The sequence below is a fragment of the Argentina silus genome (genome assembly GCF_951799395.1).
Source record: "Argentina silus genome assembly, chromosome: 1".
NCBI lineage: Eukaryota > Metazoa > Chordata > Actinopteri > Argentiniformes > Argentinidae > Argentina > Argentina silus.
The window spans coordinates 12,463,443-12,483,642 of NC_139655.1; the positions used below are offsets into that span (position 1 = coordinate 12,463,443).

The window sequence follows — 20,200 nt, forward strand, 5'->3', positions numbered from 1 at the left end:
TCTCTCTCTCTCTCTCTCTCTTCCTCTCCCTTTCTTCCACCCTACGTCTCTCTCTTCCCCTCCCTCTCTCTCTCTCTCTCTCCAGGTGTGAGGAGGGGTATGAGCTGGCCACACAGACTGACTCTCTGAGTTGTCAGAGTGATGGCACCTGGTCCAAACACAGCATCAGGTGCCGCGGGGCCCCCTGCCCGCGCCCTGCCAACCTGACCACCACTGTTTTGGTCACGGGGGAGGAGTTCACCCCTGTGGGGGGGACAGTCAGCCTGTCCTGCCAACCTGGGTTCTACCTGCATGGCACAGCACTGGCAGAGTGCCAGGTGAGACTGCTGTGATGTATCATATGGTCATTTAGTATATTGTATGCTTCAATCCATTGACTTTCTTATTAATCCCTGGAGGGAAACTGAAATGTCTGAAACGCATGCAAAACAATACAAACATTTATCCAACAGTATAATATAACATGCATCCAATGAAACTTACAGTTAACACATTACGCATATAAGTTATGTATAAGGAAACCTTTCATATATCTTTTGTTATTCAGATAATTAGTTTCATATGAATGACCGTTCTCACCACTGATAGTTGTTTACTGCGTTACGGACTCATTTGATGGTTGACTCTTGGTTGTTATGTGCTGTAGCTGGGTGGAAGCTGGTCCCCTAGCCTGTCCTCTGTATCCTGTCGGCTGGTGGTCTGTGAGAAACCACTTTCTCTTCCTCATGGCATGATGGAGGGCGACAGGTTCAGCTATGGAGACATTGTCATGTACACATGTCTACCCGGGTTTGAAATGAAGGTACTGAAAGGGTGGTCATTATGCTGGATAACTGAACTGAAACAAATGAGTTAGACTGTGTTTTCATACACCACTTGGATACCTCTAACTTTTGTAACCTCTAACTTAACTATCCTGTGTGAGTCATTTAAGTCTAGACTAATGTTGTTATAACGCAAATTCCTTATTGCGACTAATAAATGGAGTTAGTAATGTACTTTCGATTTAAGGCTGCTTTGAGCGAGAGAGAGAGAGAGAGAGAGAGAGAGAGAGAGAGAGAGAGAGAGAGTGAGTAAATCTAATCCAGTCTTTTATTCTTCCTCTGTGTGAAAGCTGAGAGACTAGAGCCTGAGTCTGACTCAAGCACTGTTCCATTAGATCTAATGTGGTATTAATGCTAATGCTCCATTACTGAAAATCACATGATGCCACTTCCCCTGAACTATGAATGAGTGTGGGAAGGCATCATACCGATACTAGAAAGAGCTGAGTCCTTCAGGCTGCTGTTTACAATGGGTCTTAAAGCTGTATGTTTAGTTAATCTTCTATTCCTCTATGCTGTTACAGGGAGACTCTGTGCAGACCTGCCAGGGGGATAGGACATGGAGCGGGGTTCAGCCTGTCTGTTTCGGTAAGAGACAATGTGTGTGTGTGTGTGTGTGTGTGTGTGTGTGTGTGTGTGTGTGTGTGTCGTAATAGAGAGAGACACACACACAACACACACACAGTAGTAGTTAAGTCAAAACAGTTACGCACTCACATTCACCACAAAGAGCACCACAGATCAGGCACACAAACACACAGTAAAGGGACAGTGTTTGGCCACAAACCTCCGGCCTCTTTGCTCGGCTAACTCGGCTAACTCCCCAAACCAAGCCTCTCATTCCTGTCTATCGACTACATTCTCTCCCCCGGGGCTGTGATTAAGTCACAGTTTGTTTGTGTGAATGTCTGAGAGACCGCCTCAGACTGTCATTCCCCTTAATACCATTTACTCTGGTACTCTGGTTGCTGCTGCAGTGTTTGTTTTGTGTTTGTTTGCATAGTCGTGTAATGTGATCACCCTGGCTTCTACAAGGCAGGAGATATCTGATGAAATCTCTCAGCATTTTCCGTGTGTTTTTGTGTGTGTTTTGTGTGTATGTTTTGTGTGTGTGTGTGTGTGTGAGTGTGTGTGTGTGTGTGTGTGTGTGTGTGTGTGTGTGTGTGTGTGTAAAATCCAGAATTCCTAGAATAGTGTAGTGTGTCATCCCTCCCCTTTCTTCCTTGTCTGTTGATCTTCTGTCTCCTCCTCAGCTGTGTCCTGTGGGCCTCCACCCTCGGTTGAGAATGCAGAACTTCAGTCATCAGGAGAGATGTACCAGAACAAAGTCAGCTATGCGTGTAGTCCTGGTCTACACCTAGTCGGTCCACAGAACCTCACCTGTTTGGCAAATAGAACATGGAGCCTTCCTGCACCAACGTGTGAGGGTATGAAATGCCTCATTCAGACTATCATCATCCTGTATCTCTTCAAATGTCTCAATCCAATGAAACCGACAATAGTATCAGTCTTTGTTTCTCTCTCTCTCTCTCTCTCTCTCTCTCTCTCTCTCTCTCTCTCTCTCTCAGTTGCCCAGGGCTGTGAGAGTCCTCAGGAGCTGCTGAATGGGAAGGTGCAGGAGCACAACCTGACCACCGGGCGTGCTGTTGAGTTTCAGTGTGATAAAGGCTACACCCTGCAGGGGGATTCTCTGGTGGTGTGTATGGGAGACAGTACCTGGAGCTCCCCATTCCCCATCTGTCAACGTAAGACTCTTAGGAAAACCAACAACACAACAAACATCAATATATTCAATGTATTTTTGTTGCTTAGTAGACCTTATGAAAGAGAGAATTCATCCTCTGCTATTCAGCTCTGGGGTTCAACTTCATTTCAATTCAGTCAGAGACTGTAAAATCAATTGAAAAGAAATGTCACTTCACAATTCCAGAATTGTGATTTCAGTTCATCTCCTGAATTAACTCTATTGAAATGGAACCTTGCTGGTATCGTTGTTCCATTCCGCTCATCCCTGCCTCTATTCTCCCAGTCTTACATATGTCTCTATCTATCTTCATGCAATCCATATATTCTGTCTGTAAACCAGATTGAACCAGATGCATTACCACAACATTCTGTGGAGGTTTGCAAATCAGCTTCGCAACACTGGCCACAGATGGGAGGGTCAACAACAATGCCTAGAATTCTTTGCCACATCACCAAGTTTCACAGGATGTTGCATAATAAAACACATTAGCCAATGACAATGACAGTGCTCTTCATATGATGGCAACAACATACATGGTCAATGAGATGTATTGAAGTTTGTGTAAGTTCATAAAATAAAGTGTTGGTTATGATGCAGCTGCATGTTTACTGTGCTTCATATGGGTTGTAGATCTCTGGAGCAGTTACATGCAACTGCATGTTTACTGTGCTTCATACAGGTTGTAGATCTCTGGAGCAGACAGAGTCATTGACACAGTTTCCCCACAGTTACAGCTGTGTAACATCAGCTGACAGAACACGTTCCCTTACAGTATATGATAGAACACTGTTAGTATAGGTGATTCATAGAGCTTACTGTATATTTTCTCAATCTATATTACACACCTTGACATTTACATGTAGCAACTGAATACAGTATATGATACCCATATAATAATTCACCATGATGTATAACTCCTCAGACAGATTACATGTATCATATGGGGTTTGTGTGAAACCTTTCGCCTGTATATTTCACCATGATATTCTGTATGTATCCACAGTGAAGCCTTGCTGTGCATATTCTCAGAAACATATACCTTGCAACTAAAGCATATAATCCATTGTGTATAAAACCATCTACTATATATTCCACAATGCTATTCTGTATGTTTCCCAGTCTTACATATGTCTCTATCTATCTTCATGCAATCCATATATTCTGTCTGTAAACCAGATTGAACCAGATGCATTACCACAACATTCTGTGGAGGTTTGCAAATCAGCTTCGCAACACTGGCCACAGATGGGAGGGTCAACAACAATGCCTAGAATTCTTTGTCACATCACCAAGTTTCACAGGATGTTGCATAATAAAACACATTAGCCAATGACAATGACAGTGCTCTTCATATGATGGCAACAACATACATGGTCAATGAGATGTATTGAAGTTGGTACTCCATCCATCTACTATATATTCCACAATGCTATTCTGTATGTTTCCCCAGCCAAGCCTTGCCCTACTCCCCCCGGGTGGAAGGAGAGCACTGGGAACTCCTCTCGGCAGGTCTTCCATGTGGGCCAGCCAGTTCCTGTCACCTGTCCTAAAGGTTACCAGGCCAAGGGCACCGCCACCATCACCTGTAGGACCGACCAGACCTGGACTCCAACCAGCAGTGTGTGTGAGAGTGAGTAGAACATTTTACACTGTGTTAGTGTTCTTCAGTCCTGGTCCTGGGGACCCACAGGGTGTGCAGGCTTTTCTTCCAGCCCAGTACTGATAAAACAACTGATCAACTGACGAATTATTGATTCACTACTGTTTCTACTGATCAAGGGTTTGTTGATCTGAGGATTAGTTGAATCAGGTGTTAGTGCTGTGGTGGGCTAGAATGAAAGCCTACACACCACCAAATCTACAACACACCGAGAGAGATCAGCAGTTTCAGGTATGACTGGTGGTTCACCGTGACTGGTACACATTTTGAATTTCCTGAATTTCCCCCTGGGATAAATAAAGTTTCTATCTATCTATCTATCTATCTACATCTACCACACACACACACAACACAACCCGACCAGGATACTGACATTGGAATGAGACGGTTGGGTTTTTCCCACTGTAGGTCAACAGAGAGCAAGTGAGTGAGTCAGTTTTGCTTTCTCTTTCTATCTCAGTATCCTCCCACACATCACTTCAGTTTGGGTTTTTACTTTATTGAAATAAACAGCCATAAAATAATTCGCGCAGCCATGAATGTTGTGTGTTCTGTTCTCTAGCATTGCCTTACAACAGGTGGCGTCATTCCTACGCGACACTCAGAACTTCAATCAGTGCAGACAGAGGTGCGCTATCTGGCGTGAGACAGTGGTTCTCTAGGTGAAACATTAATGAAAGGAAATGTGAGGTGGTTTTCCAGAATGTTGGTGAATGTTCCATAGAGTAGATCAGACAGATTACTGTAGATAAACACTGTTGACTACTCTGAGAGAGTAGTGTCTCGTACGCCGAAACTACACCAACACGGAAGCGAAGGCGCACCTTCCTCATTCCGTTAATAGTTTTCAGGGTGCTACACCAAGAGCGAGACGAGATGCGCTGCCAAAACGTTGATCTACATTTAACATTTTACATTTGTGGCATTTAGCAGACGCCTTTATCCAAAGCGACTTACAACAAATACATTTGTTTAAGTAAGTGAATCATCTATCCAACAGTCATCATAAGACAAAGTAATCAATGCTCACACCAGGGGCCATTGGCTGTCGTAATGCCAGAAGCCAATTTTTTTTTCATTATTTATTAACAGGAGAGAACTTGTACAGGGGGGAAGTGGGGGTGAAGAGGTCTCAAGGGTTGGGGTTAGGGTTAGTACAGGGACGGTAGTGGGGGTGAAGAGGTCTTAGGAAGGACTGTTAAGATGTAGCCTGAAGAGATGGGTTTTCAATCTACGGTGGAAGATCGGTAGTGACTCTGCAGTCCTGACAGTGGGAGGAAGCTCATTCCACCAGTGGGGCGCCAGGACAGTGAAAAGCCGTGACCAAGTGGCGCGGCCGCTGCATCCACGTAGAGGTGGCGGTGCCAGGCGGGCAGCCGAGGTGGAAGAGCGGAGTGATCGTGCTGGGGTTTGGGGGCTAACCATTGCTTGCAAGTAGGGAGGGGCTGTTCCCTTTGCCGCCCGGTAGGCGAGCACCAGGGTCTTGAATCTGATGCGAGCAGCTACCGGGAGCTAGTGGAGGGTGTGGACGAGGGGCGTGACATGGGAGAATTTTGGGAGGTTGAACACCAGACGAGCGGCAGCATTCTGGATGAGCTGGATGAGTGAGGTGGTGGGCTGACATCCAAGCAGAAATGTCAGCAAGACATGCCAAGACACGTGCTGCCACCTGTGAGTCAGAAGAGAAAAAGTTGAGTGTCATCAGCATAGGTGTGGTAGGAGAAACCATGTGAAGAAATTACAGAGCCGAGAGATTTGGTATAGAGAGAGAACAGTGAAGGCCCAAGAAGAGAGCCCAGTGGTTAGGGCTCGTGGAGAGGACAGCGATCCTCTCCACGTCACCTGGTAGGAGCGACCGGCCAGGTAGGATGCAAACCAGGAGAGTGCAGAGCCAGAGATGCCCAATTCTGAGAGGATGGAGAGAAGGATCAGGTGGTTTACTGTGTCGAAAGCAGTGGACAGGTCCAGAAGAATGAGAGCAGAGGAGAGGGAGGAAGCTCGAGCAGAGTGGAGGGCCTCCGTGACAGCGAGGAGAGCAGTTTCAGTAGAGTGCCCAACTTTAAAGCCAGATTGGTGAGGGTCAAGGAAGTTGTTCTGAAGGAGGTAGTTAGACAGTTGGTTAGAGACAGCACGTTCAAGGGTTTTAGATAAGAAGGAGAGAAGGGATACCGGTCTGTAGTTATGGACAGCAGATGGGTCAAGAGTTGGTTTCTTGAGAAGAGGCCTGTCTTGAAGGCAGCTGGGACAGGTCCTGTGGATAGAGAGGAATTGATTAAAGTGGTAAGGAACGGAAGGAGGTCTTTGGAGATGGATTGGAGAAGGGAGGAGGGGATAGGATCAAGGGGGCAGGTGGTTGCCAGTGACCAGTTTTAGAACATCGTCAGGGGAGAGGGGGGAGAAATCTGATAAACCAGAGACTGGGTGTTGCACAGTGGGTTTGGGAGGAAAGGTAGCATTGTTGGTGAGAGGTAGAGGGAAGGAGCTGCTAATGTCATCAACCTTCTTTTCAAAGTAGGTGACAAAGTCATCGGCAGACAGAGAGGAGGGAGGAGGGGGAGGAGGAGGGTTGAGGAGTGAGGAAAATGTGGAGAACAGTTTCCTTGGTTTAGAGACAGAGGATCGAATTTTGGAATGGTAGTATAAAGCTTTAGCAGCTGATGCAGATGAGGTGTAGTTAAGGAGGAGAGAGAGATAAGGGTCTAGATCATCAGCAAGGCCAGATTTTCTCCATTTCCTCTGAGCTGCCCGGAGCCCTGTTCTACAAGCTTGCAGGGTTTCAGACAGCCAGGGAGCGCGAGGAGTGGATGGTGCCGGCCTTGAGATCTGTGGACAGAGAGAGTGGAAGGATGAGGAGAGAGAGGACAGGAGGGTAGAGGAAGCTGCATCAGTGGAAAGAAGAGAGAAGGATTCAACAGAGGGTAGGGCAGATAAGACAGAGGAAGAGAGAGCGGTGAGTGAGAGGGTGGGAGGGTGGGAGGGTGAGCATTTGAGAGGGAGGGAGAAGGATACGAAATGATGATCAGAAACCGGAAGAAGGGTAACAGTGAGGTTTGAGGTATGGGAGGATCTTGTGAAGACAAGGTCGAGCTGATTGCCTGCCTTATGAGTGGGAGGAGAGTGGGACAGGGTGAGGCCAAAGGAGGAGAGAAGGTCAAGTGCTCCAGATGAGTGAAGCTTCTCCGACTGGATGTTGAAGTCACCCAGTATTATGAGTGGTGTGCCGTCCTCAGGGAAGAAACTGAGAAGGACATCCATCTCATCTAAGAAGTGGCCAAGCTGACCTGGAGGATGATAGATAACAACAATGTGAAGTTTGACAGGGGAGGTGATAGAAACAGCATGGAATTCAAAGGTGGAAATGGATAGGTGTGACAGGGGAAGGACATTATGTGACCACTTAGGCGAGATGAGGAGTCCTGTTCCTCCTCCTCGACCAGAGAGTCTAGGGGTATGAGTAAAGGAGTAGGCATCAGAGAGGGCTGCCGGAGTAGCTGTGTTTCTGGTGTAATCCATGTTTCTGTGAGAGCAAGGAAGTGGAGAGATATGAAGCAGGCATAGGCTGAGATAGTCTCTGCTTTCCGGACCGCAGACTGGCAGTTCCAAAGTCCTCCCGTGACAGTGAGGTCGTGGTCAGTTGAGCATGGTGGGTAAATTAGATTGGAAGGGTTGCGGGTGGAGGTGTAGCATCGATGTGTCCTCCTGATGGATGAAATAACAGGAATGGGGAGAACACACATTGTGATTTTTTGCCAGTATAGAGGGAGAGGGTTAGTGGGAAAAGTAGGATATAGGTAGGCTCAATACACTCAGGGTAATGAAGAAATGATCAAAATAGAATAAAGATACTTATTAGTATGGCCTTCCTCTCAGGCCTTCCTCGATGGACTCCACAGATAGACTCCTTCGTCTTCGTGTCAGGAGGCTGTCACAGAGGCTGTCGTTCTGTGATCGTCACAATATAAATGCAGATTCTGTGATTGCTGATGACTAGCAGGGTAGCAACCTCTCCCACCTGACGATCAGTTAACAACCAGACAGGTTTCACTACTCACTCAATCCCAAATGTATTAGTCCTGGTCCAGGGTGAGCAGGAGTTAAATCCCTGGCAGGATAGTGTCAGGCCCTCCCACTGGAGATTGACAGCACTTCACAGCTATTGACTTCAAACAGGTGGCTTTCAATAGAAACTGCTGATCAGAGCTTAAGGCAGGATAGCCACAATAAAACAAACAACTCAACAGCACTTTGATTAGAACAAGATTAAACTAACTTACTCAGACTGGAGAACAGGCTTCACCACTCACTCAATCCCAAATGATCTGATGCACAACTAGGCTGTACATCATAAAGGAAGCTATTTAAAAATAATTTTGGCTAAACTTCATAATGGGAGATTATGTTATTGATACCTCGACAATTAATCTACAATTTACATTGTTTGAAATAGCCTGTACCTGTATGACATCAATTGCGTCAACACAGTTTTTCTTTTTGTTAATACAACCCTAAAATGCGATACCGAACCTGCAGGGTGATTTTCCCACTTATTTTTTAGTATGATAGAGATCATTAGTGAATTTATATTTGATATTATGTCCTTATTTCTCTGCATCTACGCCTTTGCAGCGCTCTCGCTGCCGAGGAAAATAGACTAGAACCGTAAAACGACACTGCTTCAAGCGAGCCTCGTGCTACTTTTGCATGCGGTCTAGCACGTCTCACAGATCACCGTGTGTTGTTAAACTGCAGGTCATGGTACGGAGAGGTTCCGGTTTGTATAGTTTGGCCAGTAGACCCCCGGGATCTCTGCAGTGTCCCAACAACATACACTGACACAGACATCACTTGGGGTTTTGGGTGTAAAACAGTTGCACCACCACTCTTACCTACTTACCTATGTCTCAACTGTTGAGCCCGTGAATGGAATGTGTTAAAACTGTTAAAATTGGCACTCTTTTCCCTATACCTTTATAGTATAGAGGTATCCAAACAAGTTTACATTTACAATATTTCTTAGTGATACTGTGCTTCATGAGCTCATCAATTGGCCAGTTTACTCACTGAGGCTTTGCATAGCAAAGACATATTAAAATCTACTTCCTGGTGAACTATACAGTGACCGTCTGTCAGAGCGTGGGTATATTGAATGGAGGGTGGAACTGGGTATGGGTCTGTCTTTACTGAAAATAGTGTCAGTGCAGTGGCCTCCTCATGTCCTCCTGTCCCTGTCTCCGGGTCAGTTTGGGTCATGGTATCAAGCCTAGATACTTTACGTGTCCTTTTTTCATCAAGTGAATCAAGCTATTGTGTCGCAGTGTAAAAATTCCAGCAAGATTATTTACAAAGATAATACACTTCTGCATGGCACAGTACAGTATCTCTTCTGTTTGCATGGACAACCTACGACGAGCATGGTTCCTCCCTGTCAGCTAGTGAGCTTTTGCCTGCTGTACTTCCACCTCCTCTGATCTGTATCTGTGGTCCTATATTAGGCATGATGAATGGTTCCTCATCTACAGTAGTTGGCAGACCGGTAGTCACTGACAGGCATGTTTGACTAACTGTATGGGCTAGTAACTGTTATTGAAACCATTGTCCCTAACTTGCATGGTTTGTCTGAATGCTGTATTGTTTTGCTTCACAATGGTGTGTATTTCTGTTTGGGGTAATGTGTATTTCTGTTTGGTGTAGTGTGTATTGTGCATGTGTTTGCATGTCTGGTTTGCTCCTGCTCTTTGTGCTCTCCACTTGCACAAACACTCTGATTGATTCTAATTGATTGGTGTTCAGGGTCTTACAAGGAACTCAAACACAGCCATAGATATACATGTTATGTCGTAGTATCACAAATTTCAACATTTCACCACATTTCTGCATGTCATTCACAATGTTGAGACTTGACACAGCATCAATTGTATGATACACCATTCAACGTGATCTTTATTGTTGGGTGAAAAATACAGCATCAAACAATCAGTGCCCCTCAATATTCTGTAGTGTAGCTTGGCTCAATTCCTCACCCATGTTTACATTGTCCAGCAAAAAACAGAGACTGACTTCTTGTTATGCAAAAATGAAGTACATGAAAAAATGGTGCTGTATTAATATTTTAAATGCAGCCCTCCAATACATACATGTTGTAACTATTATACTGTAAACCTTCACTGAGGCACTTGTTATGAGCATACAGTAAAATGTGTCCCAGATGAGGTGTACGTACAGTCAGTAACCGAGGGTGGGGCTGTCCGTCTGGGCTGTACACTACACAGGGGTCTCCTGTGGCCCCCCTCTCCACGTGGCCAACGGGGTGGTGCGGGGGGCCGTCTTCCAGTTTGGGGACGTGGCGGTGTACTCGTGTTTCGGAGGGTATGCCATGGAGGGCACCGGCAGGAGTGTGTGTCTGGAGAACGGGACGTGGACCCCCCCTCCAGCCTGCAGAGGTAGAGAGACTGCACCCCTCCCGCGTCCTGAGGAGGACTACTGTACTTTCTGCCCCTGACATCATGCCCTAGAGCCACTCCTACACTCCTTCCTCTACTACTCGTACACACTGGCAACATGATACAAGCATGTTGTATCTTTGTTCCAGTGCATGAGGTTGCATGGTTGATCATGGCACACTCAATGCACGGCTAGTTTGGATGCGGTGACGGGAAGCATTTGGATTAACCCCAAAATATTTCTCTTTTATTTTTAACAGGACTGCTAATCTTAACTGAATGCTTTCTTCTTTAGGCCAACTGAAACACAAAACACACTGGTTGGGGTACTAGTTGACCGTGCAGAATATGTGTCAATGTTTGGGTTTTAATCGTGTGTGTGTGTGTGTGTGTGTGTTCTCTCCTCCAGCGGTGTGTTGGCTGCACTGTCAGAATGGAGGTGTGTGTCAGAGGCCCAACACCTGTTCCTGTCCAGAGGGGTGGATGGGCCGCCTCTGTGAGGAACGTAAGTACCGATCCCATTCAATTCAACAAGCTTTATTGACACAAAACACGTGTGAATATTGGCAAAGGAGAAGTGTCTTTTTTCTTTATATATTTTTTAGGGCATTTCTGCTTTATTGGGATAGAGATAGTAGAGATTGACAGGAAGGATGGGTGAGAGAGAGGAGCGATGACATGCAGGATATGTCGATGGCTGGAATCGAACCAGGGACCATGGAGAAGTGTCTTTGATAAATCACATAGGGGAATATTGACTTCTCTAGACTCACCATGACTGAGCATATTCTCTATACCTCATCATACAGTACCATCATGAAACATGAATGAAATAACGACAGATGGTCAGACAGAAGAAAAAATGTGTACAATTGTGGCAAAATCGGCCATCTTTACCATAATATGGAGTATGGTAAATATTCACTCATGGATATTCAGCTTCAGCTTCAGCTGCCAGCTGAAAGGGCTGCGGTGGGCTCTGATATCTCCAGGTGCAGACAGACCGCAGCTGCACAGTGTCTGACGTGTGTGTTAAACTGAGAGTGATAGCTGCTTCAAAGAGGAGAGGGAGAGAGAGAAAGAAAGAAAGGGAGGGAGGGAGGGAGGGAGGGAGGGAGGGAGAGACAGAGAGGGGGATGTATTATGAGTGCTACAGGAAGAGAGAGTAATGTAACCGATGATAGAGTTTGAAAGAGAGGAAGAGAAGCATTACTTCCTCATTAGCATGAAATCCTTTCATATCCTTAATCACTCTCTTCTTGAGAAAAAGCAGTTCTTTTGACACTGCATCCTGCCCTGCACACACAGCTTCTGTGTAGTGAATGACGCCAGAGATGATGTCTTTGAAAGAATCATTGTTGCTGTGTTGTTTATGTTTGTGTGTCTCTCATCCAATCACAGCGATCTGTATCCTGCCGTGTCTGAACGGAGGCCACTGCGTAGCTCCCTACCAGTGTGAGTGTCCCACGGGCTGGACGGGGACACGCTGTCATAGCGGTGAGTGTGTGTGTGTGTGTGTGTGTGTGTGTGTGTGTGTGTGTGTGAGGAGCTCAATGACGTAGGACACAGGTGTACAGTACTCCTCTACATACTCAATCATGTAGAGGGTTCCCTATCACTTTGTGACGTCCTTTACCACATCATTAACAGCATGCCACTGACAAAGCTAAGTAACCTATAAACTTAGTTGAATATCTACTGTAAGGCTTTTGTCAACAAAAAAGAAGAATTACTCACTTTTTGCTAAAGCAGTGATTCAGGGAGATGAGAATGTCTGCTGGTTGACACAGGAAAGTGAAAAGAGCTTCAAACAGGAATAAAACTATTTATTTTGAAGAACACAACATGACAGAATTATGCTAGAGATATTTTAGGCAGTTATTTATATAGCTTTCCCAAGAGTACCACAACAATCAGATGACACCAGGTGACACCAGGGGAGCCAGAAATAGCTAAGAGTATTATGGTAAGTAATACGAATTGTATACTTCACTTAGTTAAGCTGGTGACATAATCGGTGACACTGCAAGATATTTCAATATCTGCACAGGATGGAGAGGGAGAAGCAAAGGAGAGGAAATTGGAAGGGTGGCTGGGTGGTGATTGTCTTGATTATTGTGTGTGATAGTCTGGCCTCGTGATCATGTATGAGCCAGATATGAATCCAGGACTAGAGGGGAATTCTAATGGTTGATGACATCATGGAGACATAGGTACTCCTCCACCCCATCTGGGTCTGACTGTGTGCCTCAAGCTGTTGCCGTAGTAATATTGCATCCATGACAACGGACTATATTTGCTGTGGCAAGCATTGTTCCTCAAGGGCCTGATGTGAAAGCAAACACACGAAAGCAGCACAGCAACTTTGCTTCCTTACAACAAAGGACAAAGATAGGTAAGTTGAGGGTTGGAACACATCGTGTCAATAACCGGTGCCACAAGTACTGTTTCCCACAGTCTACTTCCAACCCGTTTTGCCCAGCAACAATACTTGGTAAATTTCCACAACCTGCCTTACAATAAGGGCAGGCCTAGTACATTGTTATAAGCAATACAGCAGTATTCTGTCTAAAACATTTCTATCAATAATATTTCTATCACAGGTAATAACAGTGTTGTGTGTGTGTGTGTGTGTGTGTGTGTGTGTGTGTGTGTGTATGTATGTGTTTGTGTCTCTTCAGCGGTGTGTTCGTCACCTTGTCTGAACGGTGGGAGGTGCATCAGGCCAAACAGATGTCACTGCAGTCCAGGGTGGAGTGGACACGACTGCTCAAGGTGAGATTACTTAACAACACACACACACACACACACACACACACACACACACACACACACACACACACACACACAGATTCCAGACCATTAAGCATAAACATTTGATAACATTTATGACTCTCCTCCTATTTTGTGTGTGTGTGTGTGTGTGTGTCTGTGTCTGTGTGTCTGTGTTTGCCTGACACACCCTACAGCATTAGTAAGTGCATTACAATATCTCTGTGAGGGGGAGAGCACTCCCACCTCAGTTCTGTTATAAAGAAAGCTGCTTTCATCTTGAACCCATTTTATGGATCTTATTGACAACCCTAAACATTTGGCCTTTCCTTTTTGAAAATATTCTTTGGTTGTAGGTCCCTTAAAACACCCGTCAGTTGAGATGATGAACATGTGTAGAGAGAACAGATAAGGCCTAGTGTTTTTCATGGTCAGGAAAAACTTTTGGCACTACTCGTGTTCTAACTAATATATAATGTACTGTGCTAACTGTTCTCAAGAGTCCCACAGGTATAACCATAGAGATATGTGTAGATATGTATCTATCTCCATGGGTGTAACAGCCTCTCTTGCTCCCACCTGGAGTTACCAGAGTAGCACTTGGCTTGGAGCAACGCTGCAGGGCTATCCATTGTGATGTCACTCGGTATACTCTTGTCAACTGGAGATCAGCCAATTGGGCTTTTACAAATTTCAACAGTCAGCGTATAAACACTAAAAAGATGCCAATATTGAGAAATGGTTCTGGTCAGCATCCCAAAAGCTTGGGCTGGAAAGAATAGCACTTGTGTTAAGATTGTTAAGATTACCTCTAATATTGTCTTACTACTTTCTCTTCTTGACAGGAAAAGGAAATCGGGGTATTTTCATTTTTAAGATGTCATTCAAGATGAAAGAAGATCCTCTCTTAATTTGGGAATTTTGTATAATTATTTCATAACTGTAAACCATGCATTTCTGTCCTCTCATTCTCCAAGGAAACAAAACAGATACATTTTGTAAAATAAAGCTGTATTTTTTCATATAGAAAATCAACAGTATTAAATATATGCTGCTGTATACTTGTACGATGTGTAAAAACTATGATGTGATTGTCCAATGTATATGTGTAAACTATTCTCATGTTTTTATTAAAGCATAAAATACAACTGAGACGGTTTCAACCCCTCTTGTGTTCCTCATCATATATACACATCATATGAAATATGTTCTGAGAGAAGCTTCTTCATAACTTTGGTGTTTGTAATAGTGTGCTTATAAATGGTTTAGGGCTTAAGTTGTCAGTTAACTCATCCATTAAAGGCAAGTACACTCAGTCAGTATTCATCTTCATTTATTGAATCCACCCATTTAAAAACAACATAAAATAGACTAAATCAAACAGCATACAGTACCTATAAGATATAAAAACAGGCCTATGTGGTCCTTCTTGACTGACAGGAGACTAAAATGACATCATACAGTATAGGATTGGGAGGAATGGTTTACATATAGGAAAATAAAATGAATTATTGCGGTTTTTAATTAAAACACAAAAGTTGATGGTACATATATGATGGAATTTCCTTCATGAGCGATTTGGAATATGTCTGGAGATGGTGTTGCTGGTCCTGGTAACTTGTTTGTGGACAGGGTCAGTGCTTGCAGGCCTGGCTGCAGCCTCAGGCTCATGTCCTCAGCCTAATTACCATTTCCTCCAGCTTGCTTTGGTTGGACCCCGAGAACTCATCAACCTGGAACACAGGAGGAATAGGAGGAGTTTTAGTGTCCTTTTCAATGCATCTTCAACTAATTATAATTATTCAAAGGAATATGCCTCTATAATAGTTATGTAGGACTGGGATGATGAGAATCAGTTTTAATATGTACACCACTCTGCCCGTGACAGTTGCTTACATTAACAGCATCATTTTGCAGGTCTGATTCTACAAGAAGGAATATGTTGACTGTGCATCTTATACTTTAAGAAGGCTTTGATACTACTGCATCTCAGTGAAAAAAAGGGAAATCAGTAAAAAAAGACCTACCTTCGCCCCGTTCTTGTAGAAGTGGAATGTGGGCATGCATTTGATATTACAGAATTGGGCCACGTCCTAGAGAGAGAGAGAGAGAGAGAGATGCAGACCTAGTCGTAGGCGACATAAACTCATTCTGACCAAACTGGTTCAGCAATATACACTACATTCAATACGCGCGAACACACACACGCACGTTTGCATTCTGACATTATCAAGAAAAACATATTCTATTCTAAGTCTGGAGTGGACAAAAAAGCCAAAAGCCACTCTCTATTACCACAGCAACACAACTCACTGCGACAAAGACACACTATCCTTGCAATAACACAATAGCCTTTCACCTACAAACTGCTAGACACCAAAGCCACTAACCCCAGCTTTTCAAACCCAACTGTGTCCCAGCACAAGTGCTGTTGTTAATATGGCTGTTACACACCGCTTGTGGTTTATTTAATGGTTGAAGGGTCAAATCCTCCATACAAATGTATTCAGATACAATAACTGGACTATTGTACTTATTCTGATGTTTCAACACCATAGGCAGCATTTTATTATCTCAGTGCTCAGTTCATGGTACCTCATCATGTCCAACCTCTTTCAAAGTCAATAGGTAAGAAAAGTCAATGAGAAGTATGAACAGTGAAATGTGTCTCTAAAATTTGGGATAGAAACACTTCCCACCTGCCAACTCTGTCCTCAGTTCAGTATATGTGCAGTATAATACCTTGCAAGAGCAGAGCAATATTGTCTATACAACCAACCGACACACACACACACACACACACACACACACACACACACACACACACACACACACACACACACACACACACACACACACACACAGCTGTTTAACTCACCTGGGCTTCATCCACATCCACCTTCAGGAAAACCACGTTCTTGTTCTCCGGTTTTTCCGACATTTCCTGAGGAACAGAGTCAGCAGTGTCAGCAGAGGAAGGAACAAAGGTACCTATTCTAGATAGACTACAGTCTAAAGCATGGCCAGGTACAGTAGTCAGGTTATTCCCTGCACAAGGCCCTGTATTGTGCTCATACGACAGCACATTACGCAAGAGGAAAGATACGAAACACAATGGAAGGTGAGAGACTCCAGTCCAACTTTATTTATTTATTTTAGTCTTCCTCAAAGGTTGCCAAGACGACGACAACAACAACAACATCCTCTCAGGGCTCAGTCACGCCCACTTTGCAGGGTTCTCATTATAGATCCGACAGCAGCAGCTACCGTGATGAATACATTTTAAACAGACTGAAGAAGGCTTTAGCATCAGACACAGTACATTCCAATAAGAGTTAGGGATTAGGCATTATTTAAACTGCTCCTGATATCTGTATGCTATAGTCTAGACTCTATTACAGCATATATTTGTATACGGCATGTATTATAGACAGTCCAACGCCATTGCATGCAAAGTAGGCCAAGGGGGACCTCTGCATTGCATAGTTTCTGAAACCACATTTCACATTTCTGAAACCAATTGTCTGCTCGCCATAATACCACACACAGATAGTTCCCTTTAAAGTATGACATCAGAAACACTTGCCTGCACTAGGCTACTCTAATAGGCTACTGTTAACTAGAGAACTTGGGTGTACTGTTGGAGCACTCACTTTGAAGAAGGGGGCAATGTTTTTGCATGGGCCACACCACGAAGCTGTGAAGTCCACCACCACCAGTTTGTCACCTGCGTCCTTCAGAGCACTGAGGAAGTTATCCTACAAGACAATTAATTCATAGTTTATCACAGTGTAATTATCATTTGGTAATGTCTGTATAAATAAATTGTCATTTCTACTGTACTGTCAAAGTATACTGACATTGACGTTGCAAACGTCACTTGTTTTCTTTTCATGCCTTTATAGTATACACACTTTAGGCATACAAGATTGGAGAGACACTGAGTGTTGCCACTTGGTACTAGCCATCATCTACATCAAAAACACCAAAACCAAACTGGCATGACACAAGTATGAGTAAGGCTACACATATTAAAATGTGTCACATTATTTGATATATAGGCTAAGGCAATATATACTTTTCGGTATAGGAGCCTACCTACTGTAAACACTGTAGTACTTTTGTTTTAAGTTTAACTAGTATCAGGAACACTGTAGTGGGACATATCATCATGATAAGCAATAATCTGTAAGGGATGGAAAGAATGGCGTTGCTGTGGATCTTTGGCAACAGGACAAATTCAATGTCAGTACCGAGAGAGAGAGAAAGAGAGAGAGAGAGAGAGAGAGAGAGAGAGAGAGAGAGAGAGAGAGAGAGAGAGAATATGCAACACAAATGTGATAGCTAGTGTCTGTCTGTAAAACTGTCAACATCACTGCAGACATGACTCATCGACTGTCGATATACTGACACTTATCATGCAATCAATTCTCGACTCGCAGACTCGATTGATCCGCATCAGGCAAGCTGCATGCATCATCACATGTCCATCTTACTTGTGATCAGCAAATTGGTAGAAACAGATTTAAGCGATCGATAACAAGACCATCCAGCAGAAGCAACATTGTCTTTTTAAAGGATTAAAAGCGATTAGATAAGATGGCCTACATACATACATACGCCCTAAATGGCCATACTGTATTTTATCTTTTCACACAGAAGTGGAAAGCTGTGGCACGAGATTCGAGGGTAGCTCTCTAGTTTCATCATCAGTTAGGCAGCTAGGCTACCTGACACCACCGATCATTTGAATTGTTTAATAGCAGCTTTTAACTGACCAGGTAGCTGAAAACTTTTCACCCCAGTTAAGAGGTGGAAAGCGGCATCCAGACAGGTGCGAGCGGAGGAAACCTTGTAACTCCCAAGTAAACCGAATACATAATGACGTAGGTAAGGTAAATAATTCCTTACCTTATCTTCAATTTCGATAATCATGGCTATTGCGGATTATATGGTTTGCAAAGCGAATCCCGTAACAGCCTTTGGGTTAGAAGCTTCTTGGGATAACTGTCCGCGCAAAGACAGTGCCGTTGGTTTATAAACACTGCTAGGAGGTCCTGCCCCCTGTGGCCGTTGAGTTAAACATTGCAGATAGAAACGCACGGTATAGAGATGACAAGGGTCACCTTTTCCACGTTAGAGAATCATATGTATTCTACCCTGTTTATATCTGAACGTTCTGTAACGTTGCGCACCAGAGGCTTTGGCTCCACCCTCTGAACTACATTTACATTTACATGTTTGACATTTAGCATACGCCTTTATACAAAACGAGTACCTTTGTCTGAGGTATGTGAATCATCTATACATCTGTCATCATAAGAAAAAAAAAAAAAAACTATGCTAGGACCAGGGGCCATTGGCAGTCACAATGCTAGAAGAAGGAAGGATTACTTTTTAAAAAAATTTGTTTTTATTATTATTTACTACTTCACTACAGAGTGGCCAGCCATGAGATGTTTTGACACCACCCAGTCCACTTCACTGCGTGCCACTCTTTGTACCCCGCTTTCTGCCAGTCGCCATCACAAACTTGTGACTGTGCACAAGTTTGAGTTTGAAAGCCTTGAGGGAAAAGGGTCCGCCGTTGTTGTGGGAGGGCTTTTGCAGTGTACTCCACACAATGAACACGTACTTACACCACTTGTCTGTGCTCCCTACAATTGTTTATTTTCTTTCGCTTTCAACAACAATGTCATTGGCGATCAAAGACAGTTATTCTATCATACTAAATATCTGTTTCATTTGCTCCGAAATGTTAACGTAGTGGCAAAGTCAGCAAGTCGATAAGGTGGCACAGTACACCTCTTACATTCATTGGAGAGAACCCTGATAAATAATAAAATAAAATAAAATAGTCCTGGATGGCCACTTATACAGCAGGCATCTGATTAGCCTACACAATAAAATAATGTTTGTTTATTTATTGAGCTATCGGTAGGATCAGAAGAAACACTTGCTGCGTTTTATGTTGACATTCCCAGAAACATTTTTTAGTGATCAATCATTGAAGAATGTTGTATACATTTATTTTGTTTATTTTATGTGTTGAGTTTATTTGACTTTAGTTTTTTTTAATAGTCTGGAATATCTACGTGATATTGGCTAGTTCATTCCTCATGTCAGAATGACTTGACAAATTCTCGGTTTACTACATGCAAGGGATTGGATGAGAGCAACCGTGAGTCAAGAAGCACTGTCCAATGTCGATGAAGCTCTGAATGTACCAGTGCCAGCAGACTGAAGTTATACACTCACGGAACACTTTATTAGGAACACCTGTATCTAACCTTCTCATGGTGGAGGCGGTGTAATGGTGTGGGGAATGTTTTCTTGGCACACTTTGGGCCCGTTAATACCAATCAATCATCGCTTGAATGCCACAGCCGATTTGAGTATTGTTGCTGACCATGTGCATCCCTTTATGGCCACAATTTACTCATCTTCCAATGGCTACTTCCAGCATGATAATGCACCAAGTCGTCTCAAACTGGTTTCATGAACATGACAATGAGTTCAGTGTTCTTCAGTGGCCTTCCCAGTCACCGGATAAGAATCCAATAGAACACCTTTGGGATGTGGTAGAACGAAAGATTCACAGCTTGAAAGTGCACCTGAAAATCTGCAGGAATTGCGTGATGCAATCATGTCATCATGGACCAGAATCTCACAGGAATGTTTCCAACATCTTGTGGAATCAATGCCACGAAGAATTGAGACTGTTTTGAGAGTAAAAGGAGGCCCTATCCAGTATTAG

General features: G+C 43.8%; 2 protein-coding genes across 2 annotated transcripts in view; one reads left to right on the forward strand and one right to left on the reverse strand.

The window, feature by feature from the left end:
- svep1 (sushi, von Willebrand factor type A, EGF and pentraxin domain containing 1) overlaps positions 1 to 14,913 on the forward strand; it is a gene marked incomplete at its 5' end in the record, with an annotated part of 68,986 nt that extends 54,073 nt beyond the window's left edge. Inside the window, 11 exons of the mRNA XM_083669214.1 lie at positions 86 to 317; positions 647 to 802; positions 1,349 to 1,412; positions 2,078 to 2,251; positions 2,393 to 2,569; positions 4,022 to 4,201; positions 10,501 to 10,671; positions 11,081 to 11,176; positions 12,073 to 12,168; positions 13,353 to 13,446; positions 14,289 to 14,913. Of these exons, the coding sequence (XP_083525340.1) occupies positions 86 to 317; positions 647 to 802; positions 1,349 to 1,412; positions 2,078 to 2,251; positions 2,393 to 2,569; positions 4,022 to 4,201; positions 10,501 to 10,671; positions 11,081 to 11,176; positions 12,073 to 12,168; positions 13,353 to 13,446; positions 14,289 to 14,319 (1,471 nt within the window). The 3' untranslated portion in view covers positions 14,320 to 14,913. The remainder of the gene's footprint in view (positions 1 to 85; positions 318 to 646; positions 803 to 1,348; positions 1,413 to 2,077; positions 2,252 to 2,392; positions 2,570 to 4,021; positions 4,202 to 10,500; positions 10,672 to 11,080; positions 11,177 to 12,072; positions 12,169 to 13,352; positions 13,447 to 14,288) is intronic.
- txnb (thioredoxin b) lies at positions 14,760 to 18,514 on the reverse strand. The gene is made up of 5 exons (XM_083671960.1): positions 18,355 to 18,514; positions 17,097 to 17,201; positions 16,322 to 16,387; positions 15,471 to 15,536; positions 14,760 to 15,176 (listed from the first exon to the last, which is right to left on the reverse strand). The coding sequence occupies exons 1-5, from the start codon at positions 18,376 to 18,378 to the stop codon at positions 15,111 to 15,113; spliced, it is 327 nt and encodes a 108-aa protein (XP_083528086.1). The 5' UTR covers positions 18,379 to 18,514; the 3' UTR covers positions 14,760 to 15,110.
- Between the last annotated feature and the right edge of the window lie 1,686 nt (positions 18,515 to 20,200).

Coding starts and splice junctions, on each gene's coding strand:
- txnb (XM_083671960.1), bottom strand. CDS start 18,378: ATGATTATCGAAATTGAAGATAAG. Junction 17,202..18,354: donor TTATCGAAATTGAAGATAAG/GTAAGGAATTAT, acceptor ATTGTCTTGTAG/GATAACTTCCTCAGTGCTCT. Junction 16,388..17,096: donor ACATTGCCCCCTTCTTCAAA/GTGAGTGCTCCA, acceptor TCTGTTCCTCAG/GAAATGTCGGAAAAACCGGA.